Source organism: Lissotriton vulgaris, chromosome 10 (genome assembly GCF_964263255.1).
Source record: "Lissotriton vulgaris chromosome 10, aLisVul1.2, whole genome shotgun sequence".
Classification (NCBI taxonomy): Eukaryota; Metazoa; Chordata; class Amphibia; order Caudata; family Salamandridae; genus Lissotriton; species Lissotriton vulgaris.
Genome location: NC_141698.1, coordinates 39,314,255 through 39,336,660, shown reverse-complemented (window position 1 = coordinate 39,336,660; position 22,406 = coordinate 39,314,255). Strand labels below are relative to the sequence as shown.

Sequence of the window (22,406 nt, the reverse complement as noted above, 5' to 3'; positions counted from 1 at the left end):
AAACACCTGAAATTGAAAATGCCAAATTAAGAATGCCCAGAGGGGCAAGCAGCAGCCCACATATGTACACTATGACTCCCAGTGAAACTGAGAAGCAATTTCGGTGCCACAATGATGTGTGATTGTTTTTATGAGGATGTACAACCCAAAGCGACCAAGTATGATGACAGTTTTTAGGATCATGCAATCTGAACTCAAATGATAAATGCAATGCGATGGCGTGACTCAAAATATATGTAGCTGCAGGGCGGCACTCTGTGTCCAAGGCTTCACAGTCGAAGCATGAGAATAGCATTTGTGGCACCCTCTGTCTGATGCTCCATACGAAAATCCAAAAATCAACAAGAGTAGTGGCTACACCAATACATCTCAAGTGAACCTGATTAAACTTTTAACAATGCAAATTCTTGTTTTGTGTCCAAGTCAATCCATTGGTACATTTTTGTGAAATTTAAATATTGACTCAATAAGATGAGAAACTTTTTTATTAATGTACACCAGGACATATGGAACGATATTGAAAGATTCTCACTGTATCACCCTCAACTGGCAACAGTCCTATAATTCAAATGCTAACTTAGAAAACCATTAAGGCTCAGGAATGTAGAGCATTTGACACCTACCAAATGAAAGTCAAGCAGAACATAGTACATTCCCTCTCAAATTTATGTTTTTAATCTTGTTAGTGGTAGATATAACTAAATATTATCAGGATTGATCCTCTCACAGTTTTAATGTGCAGCTGAGATGCATTTGACAAGATGGGGGGACTAACATATTGGCTAAAAGAATAATTTGTATGGGGCACCACAGCCCTTCGGGAGGTGGCTAAAAATAGGCTAAAGGGAGTTAGTTAATATGTTCATTGTCCCTCTGGTGTCCACAATCAAGATGGAACCATTGATCTCTTTTCCAATGTTTATATTTTAATCTTATTTTTGAAAAGGTACAAGCTGAGGAGAATATCACCACGGTGCTTCTCAAGATGCTTCAAAAAAGCATGTAGACTAGTTGATGTTCCTTAATACATCCATAGGAGAATCGCTCCCCCATTGACACTATATCTTTTCCGTTTTTTAGGAATGCGGACATAACTTTAAAGACTTTATTGTGAAAACCCCTTAGACCATTGGGAAGTTATGAGGTTGGAATATGATAATGGCATATTCTTATAGTTCCTACATTCACAGCTTGTCAATGCTGAATTTACGTGTGGCCATTTTATCAAAATGCAGTTTTATTTTCCACCTACAGATGTTTGGAGGTGAAAGAATGGAGATCAAGAACCAAACCCGCGTTATGTACTTTATTCTTCAGGGTCTATCAGACAATCCATGGCATGAGACTGCATTCTTTGCACTATTCCTTACATTTTACTTTGTTGGCATCGTAAGCAACAGTGCCATAATGGCTGCCATTGCTGTTGACTCAAAGCTTCATACCCCCATGTATTACTTCATCTGGAACTTGTCACTTGTGGACATCTGTGTACTTACAACTATAGTGCCCCAGCTTCTGGTTATTACCATCTCAAAGACAAAGACTATCTCGTACTCATGCTGCATTGCACAGTTGTATGTCTTTGTTGGTATGGAGACCATTGACAGTCTCCTACTTGGGGCAATGGCCTATGACCGATATGTTGCTATCTGTAGGCCCTTGCATTACTTTCAGGCAATGAGCAAGAATGTTTTCATCCAGTTGGCGGTTAGTTCCTGGATAGGTGGTCTCCTAAATTCTCTTCTGTACAGTACGATGATCGTCAGATTGTCATTTTGTGCATCCAACCTGATCCAGAGCTTCTTCTGTGACATGCCTCCACTTCTGAAGCTCTCTTGCTCAGACACCTCTATCAATGAGCTCCTGATTCTCACTGAGGGGACATGTGTAGCCCTGGTCTCCATTGTTACTATTGTGTTCTCATACGGCTGCATTGTCTCAACTGTATTAAGTATACGTTCAAGTGAGGGGAGGAGTAAGGCCTTTAGTACCTGCTCTTCCCACCTTGTTGTCATCACCTTGTACTATGGGTCCATTCTATTTGCTGACTTCCGGCCTACCTCCAGTTACACACTGGAGAGGGATAAAGCAGTGACTGTGATTTACACCATTGTCACCCCTATGCTGAACCCTTTTATTTACAGCCTCAGAAATGAACAGATGAAAAACGCTTTAAAGAACACAATGGGTAAATGCATCTTCTTTTACAAGTTGTAAAAGCTTTGTCTTTGTCCCTGAATTTGAAAACCAAGTGTCCGCTTATATTATTGAACTGTAAACCACATTCAACATCTATTGCTTGATCCCAACCCACTCAAACTTGTTTATGTAGACAAACACTGTGTTTCCAGAACACATTCAGATTTTATTTCTAATCTAAATGTTGTATTGAATTTGCAGTGACTCACTCACTTAATTTTACTTTCTATAACCTGATATATTTACTCATTTCCCCAGGGAGTCACTGTTGTGTAAATATTTGACAAAGGTTTCACAGTTTGTAGCTGCTCAATTGTTAAGAATTGAACAATGATTTTCAATATTTAACATGTATTCCTCATATGAGCTTCAGTCATCGCCAATAGTGCCTACAAAGGTTGCGCTAAATTACTTTTTTCATTTTACTAGTAGGTGGTCCTTTGCCTGTATACAGATACTGAAACAATACTTTTTTCTAGATTACAAGAAACTGCCCATTTGCCCAAAAATGTACCTAGTATGTTGTGTGGCATCTTTTTCCGCTTGGAGAACTCAGACATTTGGAAAGCAGAGACTCCTCATAGATCACCAGCAGCCCATTTTGGGCAGCTTAATTTTTTTTACTGAGCGTCTACTGCCTATGGCTCGTGTTTTTATTTTTGAGACACTATAGTTTCTCTTTGAGTTTAATTCTCTTGCAGTGACTGTATCCCTATCACCACCTGCAGCTAACAAAACAGGCCAGGATGCAAATATTTCAAATATGACTCAGGTTCAAAGTTTTATTTTGAATAAAGAAAATTGCTAAATTGCAGATCTCTTTTTAGGGAGTAATACATTAACTGATAGCACAATTAACTAATATAGGTTGTAAAATCACCATACTGTTTCTCTTTTGTCCTCTGTTGGTCTTCCCACTTCTTATTTGTAATTGACTAGCCCACTCAATCTCCTTTGCATAGACCCTAGTTCATGCAGCGTTACAGGGCCTGATTCACTGAGGTAAACGTACACTTTCAGGCAAGTTTACGTTGTTTGCTATTCACAAAGGGATTTACGTGAAGTATCTTTATGAACATGTAGTCTCCACACATAAAATTCCCTATATTTTATGGACAAAGACCGCACACTCCTAAAGATACTATTAATGAATCCCTTCATGGATAGCAAACAATCATAAACTTACACAAAAGTGTAAGTTTACCTTTGTGAATCAGGCACACAGTGTTTTGCAGTGCAGCAGCTGCACTGAGAGGTCACACGTAAATGTCTCCTAGTTCATTTCCCTGGGGTCCATGGCACCACTGGCTTTTCTTGAGCAAACAAAAATGAAAAAATAAACTTTTCTGTTTCAATACCGTCACATTTAATTTAAGAAAAATGTGTTGAATTTGTTTTGAAAAGGTGTGATGTATTAAAAAGCCATCCAAGGCATGGTGGTCTGCTGATCAGAGCAGGTCACTGTCCCTGTGATTGTAGTAAATTATAGTGGGCCGCAATTTGCGACCTACGTCACTATTATTTATGATGTAGGTCAAGGTGGCACCCACTACAATTCAGTATTTTGTGAATCAACCTATTAGTTTGCAAAATACCACACAGGTCACAAAAATACTGAACACAAATTTTACAGCCAGAGCTATGAACATCAGGCCTAATGCCATTTATTTCATGATATGCTTTTAGGTTTCAGGCACACACCTGCTAGTTCCTGTTAGAGAACTGTCCTCCCTCCAACTATGAGGTTTTGGCTGTAACTTTACAGTTGGAATAGAGACCTTAAGGCCTGATTCAGATTTTGTAGTGTGGATTGTACTCCATCAGGGCCATGAAGTAAAATATACCATCACCAAGATGACGTACTGCATTCCAAATGTATAGTTTTTGCCAGCCCAGCGGCCAAATCAAGTGAATGTAGTAAGTGTTTTTAATATCCCTTACTGCCACATTTTTCATGGTGGTAAGGAGGAATAAAAACTGACCAGTTTACTGCACATTCTAAATTGTTTCAAATGTCAAATCTTGAGAATAGCTTGGCAATCAATTTGCATTTATTATATTTATAACCTGACACTTCACTTGATTCATAAATTGTCATCACAGCATTTTAAGTGAAATTTTTTACCAATATTAATTTAAAATTCTCCACAGATGCAAGTGTTCTATAGTCAGTAGATGTTCATGCTTTTACATTTTGTATCACAGTCCACATTATTTTCAATTTTTACTTTCAGGCACAGCTATTCTGTCATAAGTGATGCTGGACATTTTAATGTAGAAAAGACCAGGTCTCAGTTGGTGAAAGACATAAAATGAATGCTGAGTGGTCAAAAAACATAGCAACCCCTTAGCATTAAGACGAGCACCATGTTGATGTACGTGCACAACATTCCACACACAAACTAGACCATATTCACATTTCATAATTGCAATCACAAATGTTTTAAACATACATATGCAAAAAACAGAACCAACCAACCACACAACAATTACAAATTGTAGGTGTTTCCTGGATTTCTATTTGCTGATACACTTTTTCCTCTCAAAAGCTGAGGGTGGCATTCACACAGAATGTATTTCAACTGTATTTAAAATAGATCTCCGGTAGGATGAAGTGCCAAAAGCTGGAGCATTGACTGAAATTGACTGGTAAATCAATGTATTTATTTTCAATTCAAACCATTGATGTCACCCATTTGTAATTACTACATTGCACCATTTTGATGTACTTGCACAACATTCCACACACAAACTAGACCATATTCACATTTCATAATTTCAATCACAAATGTTTTAAACATACATATGCAAAGCACAGAACCAACCATCCACACAACAATTACAAATTGTAGGTGTTTCCTGGATTTCTATTTGCTGATGCACTCTTTCCTCTCAAAAGCTGAAGGTGGCATTCACACAGAATGTATTTCAACTGTATTTAAAATAGATCTCTGGTAGGATGAAGTGCCAAAAGCTGGAGCATTGACTGAAATGGACTGGTAAATCAATGTATTTATTTTCAATTCAAACCATTGATGTCACCCATTTGTAATCACTACATTGCACCTTGTGATATCAAACCTTCCTTACCACCACTGCATTCTAAGTTGGTCACCAGAAATTCTAATGTCCAATCTTTTTAATGCTAGATTATTCTTCATGGCTCTAGTCTCATAGGTGCACAATGTTAAGCCACAGACAAGTATCTTTGACCATAGCAATCTATACCTCTAATTTTTAAAATACTTGTAAACTGGTGTGTAAGCTTTTGTTTTCGAGCCTCCATTGCTGCAAGCACTTTAAATTCATCATCAAAAGTACTTTATACAGTTTTTACTCCATAAAAGCAATAGGTAAAATCCATAAGAGTACCATTGAATATTTCATATTGCTAACATACATTTAAAAACAAAAACCAGAAAGAAAGAAAGACTAATCATTCTAAAACATGCAGTAACATTTGGATACATCATAGGGATATGATACGGTTCAAAAGGTCTTCATATATCCATGCACCAAGTTATTCTATATAAAAAGCTAAAAAAGATCAAAAAACACACCGTCAACAGGTGCAGGGCATATCAGAAAACGTATATATTCATTATTAAATACAGCATAAAAACAGAGGCAGATAAAAAGACATGGGAGTAGAATGGGACCTAGACATGACTACTTCACATAAGCTGTCAGATGAACATAGTGCCCCATTTACACTCATTGAGAAATAGTCAGCCAGGGATAGAACATGTTCAAAACAATGTGTACTAATCTGCAGTGCAGTGTTTTCATGCCAGTAGAGGCACAAGTGAGTCAGCTAGGAGAACTGAGTGCAAACGGTTGTTGTAGGACCCTAGTGTTTGTATGAATGGCCCCGCTCCAGTGTAGGAACTTGGCAACAGCACACAACTGCTGCCCTGTTCACATCAGTACGAAGCAACCTAAAAGCAGTGTGATATTGTCTTGCACCAAGCTGCTTGCAAATAGTAACATTACACCTCTTCCTTGATTGAATATAGGCTGGACTAAAGAAGAAGTAGTGAAGGAGTGTCTCCTCTGCCTGGAGGCAGGTCGGACACAAAATGTCACACTTGGGCTGGCTAGTCCACTTTTGGCAGAAAGACATCACAGGGAGGGAAACAATTTTAAACTGTAGATGCAGTTTCCTGGCTGATGGTACAAATATGTAGTGCAGGAAAGGTTAAAACCTGCAGTTGTACTTGAGATGCAAAGATCAATAGGGAGAGAGCCCAGTCTCTTCTCTCATATCTCCATGTCCCACACATATGGCCATTAGAGCTCTTTAAAATGGGCTGTTGTCAGATTCATATTTGAGGGCTCCATATCCCAAGTGTAGCTGAGTCTTGTCTTCATTAAGAGTGTCCTAAGAGAGGTTAGCCATTTAATCTTTTTTTCATTGTCCAAGGCCAAAGCCAGAGTAGTAGCTTTCGCGAGCTGGGGTGGTACTTGTCTTCGCTAGTATTCAGTTGGCCTGAGTTTGGCTTTGTTTGCAATTGCTTAGGCACTAGTTTCCAAATTCAAGAGAAGAGTAGAAGTGCCCCTTGGAAGGTTTAAAATAGATATTTAAAAATTATTTTGCCTAGTAGACAAGGGTGAAAGCCTCATGTGCCCCCTTAATTCAGCCCCATACAGAGTACTCCCAGCTGCCATAGACTGGTGAATGCTAAATCCTGGGGAAATCTGTTTGGTTTTATAGGAATGCCTTAGAGTGCCCGAGGCTTAGAGGGCTAGGCTGAGGGTGCAGGTACTCAAATTCTGTCACCTCTCTAAACTAGTACCTTTCAAAGTTATAAAGATCCTAGAAAGACCTGTGGGACAGATGGTCATAAACATTTCTTTATCCAAGGTGATTATCAGGCCCCTCTCCTTGCAGAACTAAGAAAAACAATCCATAAGGGTCTGTAAACCAATTCCAGATCTAGAGACTAAAAAGGTGTCATCTGCAAAAAGCAATAAAAGTGTACTGCGACCTCCTATCCTTGGTGCACCCCCCCTAAATTGCTCCATACAAGCCACTATGCTATTTAGCTACAGCAAGCAAAGGTTGTAACACTCAGCCCTGCCATACACCATGTTTGACCATGACCTGATCAGTGATTTCCAATGCTGACGCCATCTGACTTGTGCAAAAGAGTCTATGTGTAAGTTTATTAAAATATAAAAGAGAGGGAGGAATACCCATATCTCTCACGGCTCCCACAATTTTGTCTTGGAACTAGATTGAATGCCATTTTTATATCCACAGAAATGACATAAAGATGCTGTTTCTGGATGACTACCCTCTTCCAGTGAATGGTCATGAATCTAAAAACTTGGTCTACGGTGCTAAACCATTTCATGTCTTTAGAGAAAACAGGATTTGTCTGGCAAACATTTTTGGGAAACATCTGTCAGGCTAATTGGCCTACAGTTTCACAGGATATCCTTAGGGCCTTTCTTCTGCATCAGCACAATTTCCACTGATTTCCATGAGGCTAGAATCGTGGCTCCGTCCGAAATTGCCTTAGTAAGCTTATTCAAATAGGTCATCCAGTTATCAATGTATGCAACACAAATATCTCCGGAGCTGCCATCTAGGCCTGCAGCTTTCCCAGGGCAAAACTCTTAATTGCTTTTCTAGTTGTTTCTAGGTCAATGCAGAGGGCCGGAACTACACCAAAGCTATATTGCCCATCTGAGTTAGGAAGTGTATAGACTTCCTCACCTTTCATGTCATAAAGTGATAAGAAGTGCTCCCACCATGCCTGCAATTGAATGTGGATGTTCATAAAACCATTAACGGGATGTCTTGCATTGGCCACTAGCTTCCAAAATGTTTTACGATCACTGAACTTAACTCCCTCGAACATGAAGTCCTAAAGCTAGGCATTCCAATACCTCTCCGCTTTCTGTTGTGCCTCTTTATACTGGTCCCACCTACCCTTTATTGTTTCATGTTCCCCACTTCTCAGGGAAATGACCAAGTTACTTTTACCTACTATGCACTCCATATTAAACCACACATTACTGGCTTTAATAGTGGAACTGGTCCTCCAAAGACCAGACTGAAAAAGGTCCCAAACTATGGCAAACGGGGACATGTGTATGCCTAGAATATCCAGGTTGCTATGGCTACATTATTCAGGTTGTCTATGTGGCCAAGGGCATTAGAGAGAACCTTGTTAATTCTGTTGAGAATGTTTGACTTGTTTCAATGCCTCATCCATCATTGCTTCAAAGCTACATTCTTTCTCAATATTACTATAATCAATCACATCAGATGCTGTACTCCACAGAACTTGTCCTGGAAAAACCACTATACATTACAAACCATTCTTAATCTCACCCATTCTGATTGATGATAATCATGCAGCACTTTCACTGCCACAGAGCTGATGATGATTACCTCAAACCTTTCTTACACAATGCTGTATTCAACATTATTCCTCACACTGGTGGTAACATGCACCAATAGTTTATGATCAGGCCAGGGTACAAATGTTGCACATGAATGATATGTCATCAAGTATTCTCAATCACCCATGCCAACATTTCAAATTCAATAAAAGAATAATTATTTTTGAACAGTTTCAATGCCCTGGAACTGAAAGATTCAAATCACTTCTTGTGTTTATGTGAAAATAAAACACTAATTTTATAGCTTTTGGATTACAAAAATATAAAACATCTCCTTTCACCTACAAAGGTATTCAACAGCGTGTACAAGCAATTCACTTCAGTCCTTTGTTATTTTTGACACCTGCCTTTCACATAGTACAGAGCTTAAACTATAAATGTTACCAAAGATTGAATAGAGACAAGAAGATTATAGAGGGAGTGTGAATCATGAGATTTGCGTATTAGGGCATTAAGAGTTAGACTGTTTTGAGGGAAGTTTGGTCTATCTTAAAAGAGACTGATTCAGCAAGCTATTTTATTGATAACAAACAAAAGTAAGAAGGCTACTAATTACTTCAGATTAGAGCAATTTCTATTTTCTATCAAATTTAAAGCATCTTTTACTTTTCATTCCACTTAAATATTTACATTTATCTTGAGCAACCCTCCAAGTGGCTTAAATTGCAAAGAAAGGTCTTAACACAATCGAAATAAAACTCTACCTGGCACAAGAAAGACCATAACTGCTCTTTATAAAAAATATATATGGCTCACACCCTATGGCTTGCACAGCATTATCTTGAACCCAATTCCCTCTAAAGAAAGTGGACGGGATAAGTGTTCAATCTGTTAACATCAGGTCATATTCATCTAAAATTTCAACACGCCTTGCAGTACTAATTGTGTTCAAAATGCTGGTTGCCATATATTAGTTGTGTATGTCATCTTAGAAAACCTTGATTCTTTCTCAGCCCCTTAGAACAGTACTGAGAATTTTCTGAAGCAAGGTTGGCACACTTCCTAACCGCTTCAGGTATTAGAAGGGTTTTGACTTTTCATCTAGTACAACCTAACGGTAAGTGATGCCAGATCCAAGGGGCCTCATTTATAAGAAAGTGCCATAGCGTGGTAGTGCAAGCCCTTTGGCTGCGCCACACAGTGGCTCTTTCAAAGCAAAGGGATGCAACATATTTACAAAAATATGTTGCATCCATGTGCTTTCCCATGCGCTGGCGCACAATTGGCTGCCATACTCCGATGTAGGCACCCTTGCACAGGGATGATTATTTATGTGCAGGAAGGGTTCCCTTCCTGCACATAAACAATCTGAAATGGCATTTGTCAAGTTTTATGTGTGCTGCATTGACACACAAAGAAGTTGCAAAACATAATTTTTCTAAATGATTGTTTATGTGCAGGAAGGGACACCTTCCTGTACATAAACAATCAACAGAGGTGATTTCCGCGTTCTATGTGTGCTGCAGAATACAGTACGCATAGAAAGAGGAAAAACACTAGGAGAAATTAATAAAGTTTTCCTCGTTGCACCTCCCAACACCTTCCTTGGGAAGGAGTAGCTATCAAACGCCTTTCCAGGTTTACGATTTCTCATAAATGTGGAAATGTGTGAGGTTCCATGGGTGTTGCATGGGAGCACCCACAGCAACACCCATGGAACACCCTTTCGCGCAAAGTGCTGCATGTAAAGGGGCCGTATTTACAAGGACGGGAAAAGCCACGCAGGAAAATGCACCGCCGGTTAGTCACAAAAATGCAAAGACGGTGCCAGGGGCTTGTATATAACCCTCAAATTTATAAAGACCGTGGCAGCTCCCACGTCTGACATCATTTTACAGTAGCTTAGCTGCACTTGCAAACAATGCACGTGGAGACCATTTGTTTTACTGTAAATAACTGCAGGAATGAACTAGTTGGACAATTCAGTATATTAATTTAAATCTTGCCTGTCCAATATTGTTTTCAAATATACTAATAAGTGAGGGGGCCAATTCTTTACCATGTAATGAATGGTATTGCCCTTTTACCCCACACAATGCCTGTTAGAATTCCTTCAACCCCGAAGATGATCACTAAACATTCCATTGCATTTTCCTTCAATCTGGGTGACGGTTTCTAAATACACAATATTAAATTCAAATGCATCATTTATTTCCCCTTGCTTCTCAACAGAATTATTGGGAGGATAGGTAGGGTGATCCAGATCTGTGCTTGATGTGTCCTTCCTATAATACCCATACCCGTCTCAGTTACAAAAAACATTGCCCCTGCTTCTTCTTGATTTGAATGGTAGGCCCAGAAGTTTCCTAACAAGTCTATCGTATGACTTATTTATCTCCCAGGTAGGGAGTACATAAAAACAGATGATGTACATGGATCATTTGCTTGTAATTGCATTGGGCCCATATCCTCTAAGACACCTTTGTAGCCACACTGATTTACCCTACACTGACTCTGATCCAACTACATAAACCTGCAGAGAAAGAAAGATATGGGTGCCCTGCAGGAGGGATTATGACTTTGTTATCAACCAAAATTGTGAAGGATGTTCAGCCTCAAAGAGTTAAATGCAAATGGTTGCTTGTCTCTAGAATAACTTTGATTGCACCAGACAGAGAAAGTGCCTATTTGGTTATTAAAAATGTCTATATGCAATGGGAGATCCAAGCGGAATATGGATTAGAGATGGGGTTTTACAAAGAAGATATATAAGAAATACAATAATGATAGTTTTTTAATATTGGATGATTTCAATCATAAATTGAACCCCAGTAAGTTAGATCCTTGGTTTAAGGAAGGAAGTATTGAATGCATATAACATAATAATGGCCTCATTCTCAGACAGTACCCCTACAAGACAAGACACAAATCCAGGGAAGTATTTAGGATCAAAAGGTCTATTTTGTCTAAATGGTAGGATGGATACAGATCGCCCCAATAAGAAAACCTTTAAAATAGGTTCACAGATTTGCCCAATAGACTATGCTTTCACATATACTTGGAACTTTGAATCAATTAAGGAGTTCCACGTATGTCGAAGGGAAGGAAGCAACCACAATTATCTGCAGATTGAGATGGCAAATGACCTCACAAGGGCACAAGATATAGTACTCACCTAAGAAGTAGCGTACCCAAGGCGGGCCACAACAAGATTATCTGAAGAAAATAGTGCAAAATTGGCAACCCTAAAACAGGGGAAAGAACTGGAAAATACTAGAAGGCAAAACCTGGAATGGTTTGAGGAAAAAATTGTACAGGTAGTGCAGTGCTTTAGAGTTAAATTAAAAAACAAGAAGATAGGAGTTAAGACCCAACAAAAAACCCCGGACAGAAAGGTCAAGTGGGATACAGAGGATTGCACTAAAAAGAAAAGGGAGATAAGGAGAGAAGCACAATCAATTTGGCTAGGTTTAACAATCTTAGGAATCTTAGAAATGAATATAAAAAGCTAGTTAAAAGTCTGAAAAGGTCTTATAAAGAGAAATGCTGGGAAACCCCTGGAACCATTGAAACAAAAAATGTACGAAACTTCTGGAAGCTAACACAGGCAGCATCCTGACAAACGGTTGGGGTCATGAACTGCGTGGTCGAAGAATCCGCTTTGGGAAAATATCTGAAAGAATTGTATGGGACAGGCAGTACATCATAAATAGGAAAATCACAGTACTGGGGGGGCAGTGGATGATCTAAAGTTAGACTTCACAGTAGTGAAGGTGAAGAACATGATAAAGGAGCTACAGCTAACCAGGGCAGCAGGACCAGACAACCTGCCTGCTATTATAATAAAGACTCAGGTGCAGTGGTGGGATGAATTCCCATCATGTACGTTAATGACAATTTTGGACTCCGGAAAAATCCCAAAAAATTGGAAGGGAGCCATAATTAGACCAGTGCATAAGAAGGGAGACATGAATTCCCCCAAAAATTATAGGCTGATAAACCTTTTGGACATAGGCAAAAAAAGTATTTTCTAAAATATTGCTAGCCACATTAAAGGATTGGGTGGAGCAAGAGTCGATTGTTCCAGTAGAACAGTGTGGCTTTAAGGGGGGACACTCCACAATTGACCACTGCTTTGCACTATGGGCTGTGGCACGGAAGTCAATTGAACAAGTAGGGACGTTTTTTTGTTAACTTAAGACCGTCTTAAGTCTGTCTTAAGTCTATCTTAAGTCTGTCTTAAGACAAACTTAAGACAAAATCCTAACTTCTGTGAATACCAAAAGTAGTAAGTTTAGGATTTTGTCTTAAGTTAGTTCTGTGAATCGGGCCCCAAGCTACTTTTACCTACTATGCACTCCATAATAAACCACACATTACTGGCTTTAATAGTTGAACTGGTCCTCCAATGACCAGACTGAAAAAGGTCCCAAACCATGGCAAACGGGGACATGTGTATGCCTAGAATATCCAGGTTGCTATGGCTACATTATTCAGGTTGTCTATGTGGCCAAGGGCATTAGAGAGAACCTTGTTAATTCTGTTGAGAATGTTTGACTTGTTTCAATGCCTCATCCATCATTACTTCAAAGCCACATTCTTTCTCAATATTACTATAATCAATCACATCAGATGCTGTACTCCACTGAACTTGTCCTGGAAAAACCTCTATACATTACAAACCATTCATAATCTCACCCATTCTGATTGATGATAATCATGCAGCACTTTCACTGCCACAGAGCTGATGATGATTACCTCAAACCTTTCTTACACAATGCTGCATTCAACATTATTCCTCACACTGGAGGTAACATGCACCAATAGTTTATGATCAGGCCAGGGTACAAATGTTGCAGATGAATGATATGTCATCAATTATTCTCAATCACCCATGCCAACATTTCAAATTCAGTAAAAGAATAATTATTTTTGGACAGTTTCAATGCCCTGGAACTGAAAGATACAAATCACTTCTTGCGTTTATGTGAAAATAAAACACTAATTTTATAGCTTTTGGATTACAAAAATATAAAACATCTCCTTTCACCTACAAAGGTATTCAACAGCGTGTACAAGCAATTCACTTCAGTCCTTTGTTATTTTTGACACCTGCCTTTCACATAGTACAGAGCTTAAACTATAAATGTTACCAAAGATTGAATAGAGACAAGAAGATTATAGAGGGAGTGTGAATCATGAGATTTGCGTATTAGGGCATTAAGAGTTAGACTGTTTTGAGGGATGTTTGGTCTATCTTAAAAGAGACTGATTCAGCAAGCTATTTTATTGATAACAAACAAAAGTAAGAAGGCTACTAATTACTTCAGATTAGAGCAATTTCTATTTTCTATCAAATTTAAAGCATCTTTTACTTTTCATTCCACTTAAATATTTACATTTATCTTGAGCAACCCTCCAAGTGGCTTAAATTGCAAAGAAAGGTCTTAACACAATCGAAATAAAACTCTACCTGGCACAAGAAAGACCATAACTGCTCTTTATAAAAAATATATATGGCTCACACCCTATGGCTTGCACAGCATTATCTTGAACCCAATTCCCTCTAAAGAAAGTGGACGGGATAAGTGTTCAATCTGTTAACATCAGGTCATATTCATCTAAAATTTCAACCCGCCTTGCAGTATCAATTGTGTTAAAATGCTGGTTGCCATATATTAGTTGTGTATGTCATCTTAGAAAACCTTGATTCTTTCTCAGCCCCTTAGAACAGTACTGAGAATTTTCTGAAGCAAGGCTGGCACACTTCCTTACCGCTTCAGGTATTAGAAGGGTTTTGACTTTTCATCTAGTACAACCTAACGGTAAGTGATGCCAGATCCAAGGGGCCTCATTTATAAGAAAGTGCCATAGCGTGGTAGTGCAAGCCCTTTGGCTGCGTCACACTGTGGCTCTTTCAAAGCAAAGGGATGCAACATATTTACAAAAATATGTTGCATCCATGTGCTTTCCCATGCGCTGGCGCACAATTGGCTGCCATGCACCGATGTAGGCACCCTTGCACAAGGATGATTATTTATGTACAGGAAGGGTTCCCTTCCAGCACATAAACAATCTGAAATGGCATTTGTCAAGTTTTATGTGTGCTGCATTGACACACAAAGAAGTTGCAAAACATCATTTTTCTAAATGATTGTTTATGTGCAGGAAGGGACACCTTCCTGTACATAAACAATCAACAGAGGTGATTTCCGCGTTCTATGTGTGCTGCAGAATGCAGTACGCATAGAAAGAGGAAAAACACTAGGAGAAATTAATACATTTTTCCTCGTTGCACCTCCCAACACCTTCCTTGGGAAGGAGTAGCTATCAAACGCCTTTCCAGGTTTACGATTTCTCATAAATGTGGAAATGTGTGAGGTTCCATGGGTGTTGCGTGGGAGCACCCACAGCAATATCCATGGAACACCATTTCGAGCAAAGTGCTACATGTAAAGCGGCCGTATTTACTAGGACGGAAAAGCCACGCAGGAAAATGCACCGCCGGTGAGTCACAAAAATGCACAGACGGTGCAAGGGGCTTGTATATAACCCTCAAATTTATAAAGACCGTGACAGCTCCCACGTCTGAAATCATTTTACAGTAGCTTAGCTGCACTTGCAAACAATGCATATGGAGACCATTTGTTTTACTGGAAATAACTGCAGGAATGAACTAGTTGGACAATTCAGTATATTAATTTAAATCTTGCCTGTCCAATATTGTTTTCAATTTGTTCTAATAAGTGAGGGGGCCCATTCTTTACCATGTAATGTAATGGTACTGCCCTTTTACCCAACACAATGCCTTGTTAGAATTCCATCAACCCCGAAGATGATCACTAAACATTCCATTGCCTTTTCCTTCAATCTGGGTGACGGTTTCAAATACACAATATTAAATTCAAATGCATCATTTATTTCCCCTTGCTTCTCAACAGAATTATTAGGAGGATAGGTAGGGTGATCCAGATCTGTGCTTGATGTGTCCTTCCTATAATACCCATACCCGTTTCAGTTACAAACAACTTACCCCTGCTTCTTCTTGATTTGAATGGTAGGCCCAGAAGTTTCCTAACAAGTCTATCCTATGACTTATTTATCTCCCAGGTAGGGAGTACATAAAAACAGATGATGTACATGGATCATTTGCTTGTAATTGCATTGGGCCCATATCCTCTAAGACACCTTTGTAGCCACACTGATTTACCCTACACTAACTCTGATCCAACTACATAAACCTGCAGAGAAAGATATGGGTGCCCTGCAGGAGGGATTATGACTTTGTTATCAACAAAAATTGTGAAGGATGTTCAGCCTGAAAGAGTTAAATACAAATGGTTGCTTGTCTCTAGAATACCTTTGATTGCACCAGACAGAGAAAGTGCCTATTTGGTTATTAAAAATGTCTATATGCAATGGGAGATCCAAGCAGAATATGGAATAGAGATGGGGTTTTACAAAGAAGATATATGAGAAATACAATAATGATAGTTTTTTAATATTGGGAGATTTCAATCATAAATTGAACCCCAGTAAGTTAGATCCTTGGTTTAAGGAAGTATTGAATGCCTATAACATAATAATGGCCTCATTCTCAGACAGTACCCCTACAGGACAAGACACAAATCCAGGGAAGTATTTAGGATCAAAAGGTCTATTTTGTCTAAATGGTAGGATGGATACAGATCGCCCCAATAAGAAAACCTTTAAAATAAGTTCACAGATTTGCCCAATAGACTATGCTTTCACATATGCTTGGAACTTTGAATCAATTAAGGAGTTCCACGTATGTCGAAGGGAAGGAAGCAACCACAATTATCTGCAGATTGAGATGGCAAATGACCTTACAAGGGCACAAGATATAGTACTCCCCCAAGAAGTAGCGTACCCAAGGCGGGCCACAACGAGATTATCTGAAGAATATAGTGCAAAATTGGCAACCCTAAAACAGAGGAAAGAACTGGAAAATACTAGAAGGCAAAACCTGGAATGGTTTGAGGAAAAAATTGTACAGGTAGTGCAGTGCTTTAGAGTTAAATTAAAAAACAAGAAGATAGGAGTTAAGACCCAACAAAAAGCCCCGGACAGACAGGTCAAGTGGGATACAGAGGATTGCACTAAAAAGAAAAGGGAGATAAGGAGAGAAGCACAATCAATTTGGCTAGGTTTAACAATCTTAGGAAGCTTAGAAATTAATATAAAAATCTAGTTAGAAGTCTGAAAAGGTCTTACAAAGAGAAATGCTGGGAAACCCCTGGAACCATTGAAACAAAAAATGTACAAAACTTCTGGAAGCTAATACAGGCAGCATCCTGACAAACGGTTGGGGTCATGAACTGCGTGGTCGAAGAATCTGCTTTGGGAAAATATCTGAAGGAATTGTATGGGACAGGCAGTACATCATAAATAGGAAAATCACAGTACTGGGGGGGCAGTGGGTGATCTAAAGTTAGACTTCACAGTAGTGAAGGTGAAGAACATGATAAAGGAGCTACAGCTAACCAGGGCAGCAGGACCTGACAACCTGCCTGCTATTATAATAAAGACTCAGGTGCAGTGGTGAGATGAATTCCTATCATGTACGTTAATGACAATTTTGGACTCCGGAAAAATACCAAAAAATTGGAAGGGAGCCATAATTAGACCACTGCATAAGAAGGGAGACATGAATTCCCACAAAATATTATAGGCTGATAAACCTTTTGGACAAAGGCAAAAAAGTATTTTCTAAAATATTGCTAGCCACATTAAAGGATTGGGTGGAGCAAGAGTCGATTGTTCCAGTAGAACAGTGTGGCTTTAAGGGGGGGACACTCCACAATTGACCACTGCTTTGCACTATGGGCTTTGGCACGGAAGTCAATTGAACAAGTAGGGAAGTTTTTTTGCGGCTTTGTGGACTTCTGGGTCGCTTTTGATCTGGTGGACCGGCAATGTTTCTGGGAGACCCTGGAAAAATATAACATCCCTAAAGCCTGCTGTGCATTATTCAAGAATTTCATAGAAGGAATTGGGCGCAGATAATTAAGGACACGGCCTGGTCTTTGACATTGAAAATAGCTATTGAAAATGGACTGAGACAAGGCTGTGTGCTGGCACCCCTGCTACTTGCCATATACCTAGCAGATTTTTCTGTAGCTCTAGAGGTGGATGGAAGTTCCTGTCCAAAAATGAATGGCAGACAATTATCGTGCTTATTGTACGCAGATGACCTTGTGATCTTTGATCAGACCGAGATAGGACTTCAAAGAAAGCTTAATGCATTTAATGATTATTGTGTCTCAAAGCATTTAACAGTAAATCTGGATAAAACTAAAATATTATGCTTTGGGAAAAGAGACCCTAGGAGCAGATGGTTTCTAGGTACACTAAATCTTGAAATGGTGATGGAATACAAGTACCTAGGGGTCTGGATCGATAGTTCTTAAAGTGGCAAACACACATAGAAGCCCAGAAAACTAAGGCCCTCTCATTGGTACATTCTCTGAAAAAATTCAACCGGGATTATGGGGGGCTGACCCACAGACCACTATTAAAGGCATATAGTGCAATGATGCCCCCCCCCCCCAAGTACTGTACGGTTTAGAAGTGCTTTATTTAAGTGGTAAACATGGGTGAGAGCTTGAAAAGGGGAAATGCCTAAAAACATTATTGTCGCTCCCAGGCTCAACAATGATCCAGGCCATTAGAGCAGAGTTAGGAACAGTTTCATGGGGCACACAAGTTCAAATGACACTGATAAGATTCTGGAAACGTCAGTACTCAGGGGCTGTACAAAAGGTTTCACAATGGTGTAGAAATGAAATACAGCTTAGTAGCCTAAAATGGGCCAGGGAGACAAGAAGGCTGTTGTATAAGGTATGTGAGAATATGGATGTGAGAATCTGCCCACACTCACTTCAGGTAGAAACAAATAAAAGCATATTAAGGGCCCAAGGGCAAGTAGCAGCTAGGAGGGTTGATGCTGAGTACTTGAGCAAGAAAAAATCTGTACAATTTATGAGTATGACTTGGCAGAATGAGGCCTGGTATCCGTACTTTGATACGTTACCAAATTACTGCCTGAGGTGTAAAATTCTAAGAATAAGAATTGGAATTAACTCATGGAGAACAAATGATAAAATACGGATAGCAATGATGCAGCCCGATGGCAATTGTAGATGTATGCTAGGAAATGAATGTGATATCCGCATATATTGCTTGATTGTTGAACTGTCTTAGCTCGGCGGAAACTTTGGCTGCGGCCTATGATTTTAAAGTATGGTATTAAATCACGGGTCCAAGCTATAGAGATTCTTACCAGAATGCCTAATCTTGCTATTGCTATTGCTATTGGTAGATGTATGATGGTGGTGAAAAGAAGTTTTATGGAAAATTATTCTGTGAATTAAGTTATGAACTGAATTTACTTTATAGCAATGTCAAAGTAGGACTATTATTTATGGAGGTTTCACCCATATGCCGGAATCATTTTAAATTTGATTTTATTTTTTAGGAATGTACCGGGAATATTTATACTATGGATAACTTTTTATGAAATACAATTGTATGAGATAGTGTGGTCTTTTATGTAAACATAAGGCATCGACTGATTGGAAACATTGAGGGTATTTTGATGATTTTTAAACTATTTATGAAAATGTTTTTATATTTATATTTTTATGCTGTTTAAAGAAAAACATTCTAAATAAACGTTGCCTTTTGACTTGACTTGACTCTACCAGATTTCTTATACCACTCCCATGTCTGCTTCTTAATAGGGTAAACATTTGTTGATTTTCCCGAGCCTTTCACATTCAGCACCAAATTGCATAAATCCACAAGACACACAGTTCCAAAAAACACAAATCAATCTCCCATTTATTTCATCTCTAAACACATTTGCAAAATGCCTCTAGGGCCACATTCATTGCAGTATTTATGTAAAAGAGGGCAAACTGTATAGTTAGAAAGACAAGACCACTTTCTATAGCTCTTTTACTTCTTGTTTCCTTCACTGACAATTATTACTACTCTATTCACGATATTACTGGTAGATGCATTTTTTTCAAAACAACATTTAGAAAATAATGGTTCTAATTTCTTTTTGGCTGTTCAATTTCTTTCACTATAGTAATTGTGCCCCCCAGAAGGGTCAAGGATTTCTGTTCTGGGCAATTGTCTCCCACAAGAAGATCAGCATACATCCACATTCCAACAAACATCATCCACTTCCTTTCCTCCAACAGTAACACTTCTACCTCTCCAAGACCACATTAATCTTCTTTCAAAAAATGATTTCAATTTTATAATGGACTATTTACAAACATTAAAACCCTATCAGAATATTAACCAATTCAGGTAACAGTTTTAACCAATCCAGTCCCTTTGGGTCTGGAGAGTGCATCAAAGGAACTTTTTTGTGAAGTGCTATTTTTCCCAAAATGTACTTCTACTTGTGATTGTCAAGATGTCTGCAGCAATGGAGGTGGAGACTGAATGCTTTGCAAGGTGATAGACAATAATTACACTAATAACAGAAACCTTAACCTCTTAAGCATGAGGGACATGAGTAACTCTTCGCTACCTTTTTAATGCAGTGAATGTAAAAGTCAAGTTGTTATACTCAAGGCAGGGAATCTCTGAGCTCGCACCATAGGGATTCGGGTTCAGGCCCCCACCTCAGGTTGCAAATGAAGAGCTTATGTTTCATTTCATTTGTATTTGGGTCACCATTCTTGTAGATATCATCAAATATGAAATTAGAAGCAGCCTGCGAATAGTGGTCATAGGCAAAGGTCAGACCCAGAGTGAGGATTTGTACGAAAGAGGTACAATTTAAAAATCTATGGGGCATATTAGCAAGAACCTCGTTAAAATTATCACTGTGTTAGCAGCAGGAAACTGCTGCTAAAACGGCTATAATGGGCTTGCTAATATGCGTTATAGAATTTCAATAGGAGGCCAGGTTAGATGTGCAGGACATCTAACCTGGGCTTCTATTGGAATTTCTATAACGCATATTACCAAGCTCATTATCGCTGTTTTAGCAGCAGTTTCCTGCCGCTGAAACAGAGATAATTTTAACGAGGTTCTTGCTAATATGCCTCTATATTTTCCCCTTCCAATCATACCTCTCCCTAGTGGATTTCCTCCATCATTGGTCACATATGGTCTTTCTTACCTTTTGGGAGGCACATTGGGGATTTACCCACAATCTGTACTCTACGGGAGGTCAGACGTCCCCTAGACACACTGGGCCCGATTCACAGAACTAACTTAAGACAAAATCCTAAACTTACTACTTTTGGTATTCACAGAAGTTAGGATTTTGTCTTAAGTTTGTCTTAAGACAGACTTAAGACAGACTTAAGTTAGGATTTTTTCTTAAGTCTGTTTTAAGACAAACTTAAGACAAAATCCTAACTTCTGTGAATACCAAAAGTAGTAAGTTTAGGATTTTGTCTTAAGTTAGTTCTGTGAATCGGGCCCAACGTTATCTAAATGTAAAAACCAATGGGTGGTCTGCTTGACCTATTGCTTCAGGATGTATCCCCCAGGGCCCAGGTAGTGTCTGGCTGCCTGAAGGGCAGATTTAGAAATTTGTCCCCAGTCTCCCTCCTAGGATTCCAGAAAGAAAAAAATTATGTGGGGGAGGGCTATTCCCTCCTGTCATTGGGTAGTCCCTTTATTCCACAGACCTCAGACAACCTTTCTGCCCTCAGAGGTGCCATTTGACTTTTGCCCCTACTCTACCCATCCTGGGGGGGGGGGGGGGGGAGGGGGGGGGGGGGTGCGGACCACAAAGTGGCAAAAAAAAGATCGGGAAGGAAACTCGCTTGCCCTGATATCAAGTCTTTTTGATGCCCTTGTTAGATAAAAGGGGGATTTTCCCATATCTGCCTACCCTGGGGAAAAACAATATGTAGAGAGAACAAAATGGTATGGGGTGGGGCGACTGGTGCTTCCTGCCATTGACTGCTCCACACTTCCCATTGCCTAGGAAATCATTTTGTCACCATCCCCAGGGGGTTTGAGTCTTGCATCCCAGTATGACTGGCCCATGGGGCAGAAAGCCTTTTTGTCAGTCAGTCAATCACTTTTATTCGATTAATAAAAATCAGAAAAAGACACAAAATACAGATAATCACAAACAATACAATGCAACAATACATACAGAAAGCCTTTTTGACCCCCAGATTACTTTTAAAGCAAGGAAGCATGTTGAAATGGCCTGGCACAGTGTTGTTTCCCACTTCATTGTCACTAGACTACATTCTGCCCTCTGGAGAATAATTGTGGATTTAACCTCTAATTGCCTACTCAGGGGCTCAGTAATCACACTAGAGTATCAAAGAAAGAAATATTAACTGAATTGAAGGGGGCAGTGACTGGCATCAGATGGCCACCCCGGCTGCTTAGAGATTTGACAGTCTAGTTGCACGGCTGGTGAGGCAGCCTGGGACCTTTCCAAACCAGGAGGGGCAGAATGATCACCAGAAAAAAAGTTACCTGTATTGTGAACTTAGCTGTCCTGCCATCGGGCTAAGCCACGCTCACTCAGGCCCCATGCAATATTTCTGCCTTCTGAGAAGCAGAATATATGGTTTACCAAAGAAAATGTTGACCTTTCAAACTGCTTCAAAAAAATACGTTTTTCCACTCTGTGTCTTTTCAAAAGCTAGGAATACAGTAATCCTAGCACAGCAGATCTATTTGTAAATGTGATTTTCTGAAAAAAACACTTTGTAAATAGCACACTTTTTCCACTTTTTGTAAAATAAATAAATACCTTTGGCACATTTAGCTGTATACGCAGGTCCCTCTATGATAAATCACAAACCCTCAATAACTTTACAATCTCCAACAGT

General features: G+C 39.3%; 1 protein-coding gene across 1 annotated transcript; it reads left to right on the top strand.

Annotated features, from left to right (window-relative positions):
• Nucleotides 1-1,254: 1,254 nt before the first annotated feature.
• On the top strand, nucleotides 1,255-2,217 carry LOC147684472 (olfactory receptor 5V1-like). The gene has a single exon (XM_086939643.1). It carries the CDS (start codon nucleotides 1,255-1,257, stop codon nucleotides 2,215-2,217), a length of 963 nt encoding a protein of 320 aa, XP_086795769.1.
• The last annotated feature ends 20,189 nt before the right edge of the window (nucleotides 2,218-22,406 follow it).

Bases quoted from the DNA above. Each gene is read 5' to 3' on its own strand.
- LOC147684472 (XM_086939643.1), top strand. From the start codon at position 1,255: ATGTTTGGAGGTGAAAGAATGGAGATCAAGAACCAAACCCGCGTTATG.